This window comes from Micropterus dolomieu, linkage group LG10 (genome assembly GCF_021292245.1).
Source record: "Micropterus dolomieu isolate WLL.071019.BEF.003 ecotype Adirondacks linkage group LG10, ASM2129224v1, whole genome shotgun sequence".
Lineage (NCBI taxonomy): Eukaryota > Metazoa > Chordata > Actinopteri > Centrarchiformes > Centrarchidae > Micropterus > Micropterus dolomieu.
Window position 1 is genome coordinate 29,441,987 of NC_060159.1, and position 9,154 is coordinate 29,451,140.

Consider the following 9,154-nt stretch of genomic DNA (forward strand, 5'->3'; position numbering starts at 1 on the left):
AGGAGGTAGAGGAGGAGGGAAGAATGGCAAAAGGCGAGGAGGTAGAGGAGGAGTGAAGGAAGGAAAAAGGAGAGGAGGGGAGGAGGTAGAGGAGGAGTGAAGGAAGGAAAAAGGAGAGGAGGGGAGGAGTTAGAGGAGGAGGGAAGAATGGAAAAAGGAGAGGATGGGAGGAGGTAGAGGAGGAGGGAAGGAAGGAAAAATGAGAGGAGGGGAGGAGGTAGAGGAGGAGGGAAGGAAGGAAAAAGGAGAGGATGGGAGGAGGTAGAGGAGGAGGGAAGGAAGGAAAAAGGAGAGGAGGGGAGGAGGTAGAGGAGGAGGGAAGGAAGGAAAAAGGAGAGGAGGGGAGGAGGTAGAGGAGGAGGGAAGGAAGGAAAAAGGAGAGGAGGGGAGGAGGTAGAGGAGGAGGGAAGGATGGAAAAAGGAGAGGAGGGGAGGAGGTAGAGGAGGAGGGAAGGATGGAAAAAGGGGAGGAGGTAGAGGATGAGGGAAGGAAGGAAAAAGGGGAGGAGGTAGAGGAGGAGGAAAGGATAGAAAAAGGAGAGGAGGGGAGGAGGTAGAGGAGGAGGAAAGGATGGAAAAAGGAGAGGAGGGGAGGAGGAGTTGTATCTTTAAACTGCAGTGTGAGCTCAGACAGAAAGTGAAAGTGAAACTGGATCAGGGCGTGAGGACGAGATGCTTTGACTCAAGCCTGCAGTCCAGACCCGGTTACAGACGACAGCTGGTCTCTGAGGGAGCAGATTCTGGATCATCCGGCCCCTGTTAGTGAAGTCTGGGCTAAAGTAAATCCTGGTCCTGATGATGTCTCAGCAGAGCAGCAGAGGTGAGTCACTGGCTGTGTCCAAAATCCCCACTCATTTACTACTCCCTACCCCCTCTGTAGGGAGCTGTATGTAGAGCACTAGTGAGCTCTATTAAAACAACACTTTCGGACACTCCGATTGTTATTTCGGCGGCGTTAATTACGTCATTGCTGTCAGACAATCAGTTTTTTCTATCAACGCAATGCATGATGGTATGTAGGGCTTGGTTAGTGACCATCTGTTGTACACTACTTTTCAAAATGCATTCTGGGATACATTGAGTGGACTATATAGGGTATAATAATTATCACAATACATTTGGGCAGCACTAGAAAATGGCGAGCTCACTATATAGTCCACTATATAATGAGTTCGGACACAGCCTCTGTGTTTCTCTGTTTTTATCTGGTGATTATGGTGATGATGGTCATGATGGTGATGATGGTGGTGGTGATGGTGATGTGGTGATGATGGTGGTGATTATGATGATGGTGATGTGGTGATGATGGTGGTGATTATGGTGATGATAGTGATGGTGGTGATTATGGTGATGATGGTGGTGGTGGTGATGATGGTGATGTGGTGGTGATGGTGGTGATTATGGTGATGGTGATGATGGTGGTGATGATGGTGATGTGGTGATGATGGTGGTGATTATGGTGATGATAGTGATGGTGGTGATTATGGTTATGATGGTGGTGGTGGTGATGATGGTGATGTGGTGATGATGGTGGTGATGGTGGTGATGGTGATGATGGTGGTGATGATGGTGATGTGGTGATGATGGTGGTGATGATGGTGATGTGGTGATGATGGTGATGGTGGTGATTGTGGTGATGGTGATGATGGTGGTGATGATGGTGATGTGGTGATGATGGTGGTGATTATGGTGATAATGGTGGTGATGATGGTGATGTGGTGATGATGGTGGGGATTATGGTGATGGTGATGATGGTGGTGATGGTGATGATGGTGGTGATGATGGTGATGATGGTGGGGATTATGGTGATGGTGGTGATGATGGTGGTGATGGTGATGATGGTGGTGATGGTGGTGATTATGGTGATGATGGTGGTGATGATGGTGATGTGGTGATGATGGTGGGGATTATGGTGGTGGTGATGATGGTGATGTGGTGATGATGGTGGTGATTATGGTGATGATGGTGGTGATGATGGTGATGTGGTGATGATGGTGGGGATTATGGTGATGGTGGTGATGATGGTGGTGATTATGATGATGGTGATGATGGTGGTGGTGATTGTGATGGTGGTGATGATGGTGGTGATTATGGTGGTGATGGTGGTGATGATGGTGATGATGATGATGGCGATGATGGTGATGGAACGCCTGGGCATGCTCCTGATGAGGTGGCGGAGGTGTTTCCTGAGGGATCTCCTCCCAGACCTGGACTAAAGCATCCGCCAACTCCTGTGCAGTCTGTGGTGCAACGTGGCGTTGGTGGATGGAGCGAGACATGATGTCCCAGATGTGCTCAATTGGATTCAGGTCTGGGGAACGGGCGGGCCGGTCCATAGCATCAATGCCTTGCATTGCAAAGGCGGAGGTAGCGGTCCTGCTGCTGGGTCTTTGCCCTCCTACGGCCTCCTCCACGTCTCCTGATGTACTGGCCTGTCTCCTGGTAGCGCCTCCGTGCTCTGGACACTACGCTGACAGACACAGCAAACCTTCTTGCCACAGCTCGCATTGATGTGCCATCCTGGATGAGCTGCACTACCTGAGCCAGGGTTGCCTGAGGGTTGTAGACTCCGTCTCACGCTACCACTAGAGTGAAAGCACCGCCAGCATTCAAAAGTGACCAAAACATCAGCCAGGAAGCATAGGAACTGAGAAGTGGTCTGTGGTCACCACCTGCAGAACCACTCCTTTATTGGGGGTGTCTTGCTAATTGCCTATAATTTCCACCTGTTGTCTTTTCCATTTGCAGAACAGCATGTGAAATTGATTGTCAATCAGTGTTGCTTCCTAAGTGGACAGTTTGATTTCACAGGAGTGTGATTGACTTGGAGTTACATTGTGTTGTTTAAGTGTTCCCTTTATTTTTTTTGAGCAGTGTAAATAAAAGTAGCACGATGAATGTGTACAAATGTAAAAGCAATTACTTTTCTCAAAAAATCTACTCAAGTAAGAGTAAAACCACTCTAACAAGTTACTTGGGTAGATGTAATAGAGCACATGGAACTCTGTGCTTACTATCATGCTGGAGTTTATGCATTATTGTACTGAAGAATGTGTTGACGATAAAGTTGGTGTCAAATGTTCTGTAGGAGGCGCTGAGGAGAACCCAGACCGAGAGAGGTGGAGATTTCCGAAAGTAATGAATCCTGCAAAGATCTGGAAGAACCGCAGACAGCAGAAGAACACTGATGATGCAGGTCAGAACCAACAGAACCTTATATAGATCATTCATCCAACAGAACACCATCGGGTCAGAATCAGCAGAACTCAGATTAGAACCAACTGAACCATTAGAACATAACTAACAGAATCTAATGTCAGAATTTAAGAGAACATCAAGAACCAACTGAATCTTAGCTATAACTGACGGAACTTTGACCACAACATGTTTGTGGACAAAACTGGCTCAGTGCTAAACTGGCACCTACATTAAATCCATTATTATTCTTATTATTCTTATTATGATCTCTTCCCTGCTCTGCTTCACCGTCTCCTGTTTTTTGCAGAGGATGAGTTGGGCTGTAAGGAGGCTCTGCAGCAGGAGGAGAAGGAGGAGCAGCTGGAGGAGATCAGCAGGAGGCTGATCAACAGGGAGGAGCAGCTGTTCAGTCAGGACTCCCCCAGTGAGGAGGAGGAGGACCAGCTGCAGAGAGACTTCGAGGCTCTGAGACTGCAGATATGGATGGCCGTCCAAAACACCTTCACGTCCTCTTCCTCCTGCTCCTCCTCTTCTTCGGTGGAGCTGGAGGTCCTGAGGAGTGCTGTGGCCTCCATCCAGCAGCAGGAGGTGCAGGATCGGCGCTGGACAGGCTGCCTGGAGGGCCGAGTCCCAGTGTGGCGTCCTCTGAAGTGTCTCAGCACTCACAACACTCTGCTGCAGAACCTGGTGGAGCCCAGACTGATGGAGATGGCGGAGGAGGACTCGAGTGGCACCGACGGACTGAACTCACCTCTGAAGAGGGAGGTGAGTCTGACTCACACTCACACTCTCTGCAGTCACTAGTTTACACAACAACCCCCTGAACCTCCACTTCCTCTTCAATGACACCCCCCTGTCAGGAGATCACCTTACCATCAGCCTCTGGAAGCTCTCAGATCTGGACTCACAGATGTCACATCTCTGAGTCTCTGAGGAGCTGTGTAGTAACTAACTCACCTGTGCAGGTTTGTCTGATGGGAAAGCGCCTGAAGGAGGACCTGCTGACGGTGGTGAGGACGGTGAAGGACTGTTACCCGCCACAGATGGACATCCTGAACATGTACGCTGGACTCTACCATCAGAGATTCTCTGCTCGGCTGACTGAACTGGCTGCTTCTGGACCGGAACCGGACGACTGCAGCTACCTGCTACTCTGGATCAACCACTGCTACCCACGGTGAGTCCTGCTGATACTTTGTCCTGCTGAAGCTCCAGTACGGAACCAGGAGGTCTTCATGATGTTTGTTGAGCTGGATAAACCACTCGAGATGAACCATCTCGTTTTTGAGGGGTTCGGGTCCGGATCCAGTCTGAAGCGTCGTGTTTGTCTGTTTCCTCCTCAGTGAAATATTAAAACATGAAGAACTGGAAGGAAAGATAAAGACGGCCTGCCTGGGTTCTCTGCTGCTGCCGGAGGATCTGAACCGCCTGGAGGACCAGTACCTGACCCACAAAGAGGTAAAACTGGTATCAGTCGGTCTAAACTGGGGTCAGCCAGTCACAGTCAGAAGAGTTTGTTTGTGTTGCTGTGTCTACACAGTTTCAGAGAAGGATCTGGATCTGGTTCCTCGTGAAAGTATCTGGCGTACTGTAAATCTGATGGTCTGGTTATTTACTATATAATACTGGATTATTTGTGGACGTCTTACTGACCCAAAGAAAATGTCACCTGTTGTTTACCTGCATGTTAAAGGAGTCAAACAAAGGCTGAATGTTTGGAAAGAGACGTAAATGTACTCGCTGCTGAAAAGGTTCTGGAAGGAGCAGAACCTGGTGTATAAATGAAGCTGCAGAAGATTCAGACGTTTCTCCTGCAGGACAAAGTGAAGCTGTGGCTGAAAACTGCTCTGAAGAAAGAAGAAGGGAGCTGGCTGAGCGGCAGCACACCTGAACTGCTCGACCAATACCGCTTCAGTCCTCTGGCGGTGGATGTCATCCAGGTGAGACACGTCAGGACAGGTGAGACACGTCAGGATGGGTGAGAGACGGTCAGGACAGGTGAGACAGACGGTTAGGGCAGGTGAGAGACGGTTAGGATAGGTGAGACGGACGGTTAGGATAGGTGAGAGACGGTCAGGACAGGTGAGACAGACGGTTAGGGCAGGTGAGAGACGGTTAGGATAGGTGAGAGACGGCCAGGACAGGTGAGACAGATGGTTAGGATAGGTGAGAGACGGTTAGGATAGGTGAGAGACAGTCAGGACGGGTGAGAGACGGTCAGGACAGGTGAGACAGACGGTTAGGACAGGTGAGAGACGGTCAGGACGGGTGAGACACGTCAGGACAGGTGAGAGACGGTTAGGATAGGTGAGACAGACGGTTAGGACAGGTGAGAGATGGTTAGGATAGGTGAGACAGATGGTTAGGGCAGGTGAGAGACAGTCAGGAAAGGTGAGAGACGGTTAGGATAGGTGAGACAGATGGTTAGGACAGGTGAGAGACGGTTAGGATAGGTGAGACAGACGGTTAGGACAGGTGAGAGACGGTTAGGATAGGTGAGACAGACGGTTAGGACAGGTGAGAGACGGTTAGGATAGGTGAGACAGATGGTTAGGACAGGTGAGAGATGGTTAGGATAGGTGAGACAGATGGTTAGGGCAGGTGAGAGACAGTCAGGACAGGTGAGAGACATTTAGGATAGGTGAGACAGATGGTTAGGACAGGTGAGAGACAGTCAGGACAGGTGAGAGACGGTTAGGATAGGTGAGACAGATGGTTAGGACAGGTGAGAGACGGTTAGGATAGGTGAGACAGATGGTTAGGGCAGGTGAGAGATGGTTAGGATAGGTGAGACAGATGGTTAGGACAGGTGAGACAGATGGTTAGGATAGGTGAGACAGATGGTTAGGGCAGGTGAGAGACAGTCAGGACAGGTGAGAGACGGTTAGGATAGGTGAGACAGACGGTTAGGACAGGTGAGAGACAGTCAGGACAGGTGAGAGACGGTTAGGATAGGTGAGACAGATGGTTAGGGCAGGTGAGAGACGGTGAGAGACAGTGAGAGACGGTCAGGACGGGTGAGACACATCAGGATGGGTGAGAGACAGTCAGGACAGGTGAGACAGACGGTTAGGGCAGGTGAGAGACGGTTAGGATAGGTGAGACAGACGGTTAGGACAGGTGAGAGACGGTCAGGACAGGTGAGACAGACGGTTAGGGCAGGTGAGAGACGGTTAGGATAGGTGAGACAGATGGTTAGGACAGGTGAGAGACGGTGAGAGACGGTCAGGACGGGTGAGACACGTCAGGACAGGTGAGAGACAGTTAGGATAGGTGAGAAAGACGGTTAGGACAGGTGAGAGACGGTCAGGACAGGTGAGAGACGGTTAGGATAGGTGAGACAGATGGTTAGGACAGGTGAGAGACGGTTAGGATAGGTGAGACAGATGGTTAGGGCAGGTGAGAGACAGTCAGGAAAGGTGAGAGACGGTTAGGATAGGTGAGACAGACGGTTAGGACAGGTGACAGATGGTTAGGATAGGTGAGACAGATGGTTAGGGCAGGTGAGAGACAGTCAGGACAGGTGAGAGACGGTTAGGAAGGGTGAGACAGACGGTTAGGACAGGTGAGAGACGGCCAGGACAGGTGAGACAGATGGTTAGGATAGGTGAGACAGACGGTTAGGTCAGGTGAGAGACAGTCAGGACAGGTGAGAGACGGTCAGGACAGGTGAGAGACGGTTAGGACAGGTGAGAGACGGTCAGGACGGGTGAGACACGTCAGGACAGGTGGGAGACGGTTAGGATAGGTGAGACAGACGGTTAGGACAGATGAGAGACAGTCAGGACAGGTGAGAGACGGTTAGGATAGGTGAGACAGACGGTTAGGACAGGTGAGAGACAGTCAGGACAGGTGAGAGACGGTTAGGATAGGGGAGACAGACGGTTAGGACAGGTGAGAGACAGTCAGGACAGGTGAGAGACGGTTAGGATAGGTGAGACAGATGGTTAGGACAGGTAAGAGACAGTCAGGACAGGTGAGAGACGGTTAAGATAGGTGAGACAGATGGTTAGGGCAGGTGAGAGACGGTGAGAGACGGTGAGAGACGGTCAGGACGGGTGAGACACGTCAGGATGGGTGAGAGACGGTCAGGACAGGTGAGACAGACGGTAAGGGCAGGTGAGAGACATGTCAGGACAGGTGAGAGACGTCAGGACAGGTGAGAGAAGGTTAGAGATGGTTAGGACAGGTGAGACACGTCAAGACGGGTGAGACACGTCAGGATGGGTGAGAGACGGTCAGGACAGGTGAGACAGACGGTTAGGGCAGGTGAGAGACGGTTAGGACAGGTGAGAGATGGCCAGGACAGGTGAGACAGAAGGTTAGGATAGGTGAGAGACGGTTAGGATAGGTGAGAGACGGTTAGGATAGGTGAGACAGTCGGTTTGGACAGGTGAGAGACGGCCAGGACAGGTGAGACAGATGGTTAGGATAGGTGAGAGACGGTTAGGACGGGTGATAGATGGTCAGGACAGGTGAGAGACGGTCAGGACGGGTGAGACACGTCAGGACAGGTGAGAGACGGTTAGGATAGGTGAGACAGACGGTTAGGACAGGTGAGAGACGGTCAGGACAGGTGAGACAGATGGTTAGGATAGGTGAGACAGACGGTTAGGACAGGTGAGAGACGTCAGGACGGGTGATAGATGGTCAGGACAGGTGAGAGACGGTCAGGACGGGTGAGAGACAGTCAGGACAGGTGAGAGACGGTTAGGACAGGTGAGAAGTGGTCAGGACAGGTGAGAGACGGTCAGGACAGGTGAGACAGATGGTCAGGACAGGTGAGACAGACGGTCAGGACAGGTGAGACAGACGGTTAGGACAGGTGAGACAGACGGTTAGGACAGGTGAGAAGTGGTCAGGACAGGTGAGAGACGGTTTGGACCGGTGAGACAGACTGTTAGGACAGGTGAGAGACGGTCAGGACAGGTGAGACACGTCAGGATGGGTGAGAGACGGTCAGGACAGGTGAGACAGACGGTTAGGACAGGTGAGACAGACGGTTAGGACAGGTGAGACAGACGGTTAGGACAGGTGAGAAGTGGTCAGGACAGGTGAGAGACAGTTTGGACAGGTGAGACAGACGGTTAGGACAGGTGAGAGACGGTTAGGACAGGTGAGACACGTCAGGATGGGTGAGAGACGGTCAGGACAGGTGAGAGATGGTCAGGACAGGTGAGACAGACGGTTAGGACAGGTGAGACACGTCAGAACAGGTGAGACAGACGGTTAGGGCAGGTGAGACACGTCAGAACAGGTGAGAGACGGTCAGGACAGGTGAGAGACGGTCAGGACGGGTGATAGATGGTCAGGACAGGTGAGAGACGGTCAGGACGGGTGAGACAGACGGTTAGGACAGGTGAGAGACGGTCAGGACAGGTGAGAAGTGGTCAGGACAGGTGAGAGACGGTCAGGACAGGTGAGACAGACGGTTAGGACAGGTGAGACAGACGGTCAGGACAGGTGAGAGACGGTTAGGACAGGTGAGAAGTGGTCAGGACAGGTGAGAGACGGTTTGGACCGGTGAGACAGACTGTTGGGACAGGTGAGAGACGGTCAGGACAGGTGAGACACGTCAGGACGGGTGAGAGACGGTCAGGACAGGTGAGACAGACGGTTAGGACAGGTGAGACAGACGGTTAGGACAGGTGAGAGACGGTTAGGACAGGTGAGACAGACGGTTAGGACAGGTGAGAAGTGGTCAGGACAGGTGAGAGACAGTTTGGACAGGTGAGACAGACAGTTAGGACAGGTGAGAGACGGTTAGGACAGGTGAGAAGTGGTCAGGACGGGTGAGAGACGGTCAGGACAGGTGAGACAGACGGTTAGGACAGGTGAGGCAGACGGTTAGGACAGGTGAGGCAGACGGTTAGAACAGGTGAGAGACGGTCAGGACAGGTGAGACAGACGGTTAGGACAGGTGAGACAGACGGTTAGGACAGGTGAGAGACGGTTA

The 9,154-nt window shown here is 51.6% G+C and overlaps 1 protein-coding gene across 4 annotated transcripts in view; it reads left to right on the plus strand.

The window, feature by feature from the left end:
• Nucleotides 1–645: 645 nt before the first annotated feature.
• tnfaip2a (tumor necrosis factor, alpha-induced protein 2a) overlaps nucleotides 646–9,154 on the plus strand; it is a 14,510-nt gene continuing 6,001 nt past the window's right edge. Inside the window, exons 1-6 of one of the 4 annotated variants that reach the window (XM_046061077.1) lie at nucleotides 646–820; nucleotides 3,089–3,196; nucleotides 3,506–3,963; nucleotides 4,164–4,375; nucleotides 4,542–4,656; nucleotides 5,016–5,138. In XM_046061077.1, the coding sequence (XP_045917033.1) occupies nucleotides 796–820; nucleotides 3,089–3,196; nucleotides 3,506–3,963; nucleotides 4,164–4,375; nucleotides 4,542–4,656; nucleotides 5,016–5,138 (1,041 nt within the window). In that variant the 5' untranslated portion in view covers nucleotides 646–795. Of the gene's footprint in view, nucleotides 821–2,866; nucleotides 3,197–3,505; nucleotides 3,964–4,163; nucleotides 4,376–4,541; nucleotides 4,657–5,015; nucleotides 5,139–9,154 lie in introns of those variants that run through there. The other 3 variants (XM_046061075.1, XR_006826825.1, XM_046061074.1) reach the window with 3 other exon arrangements.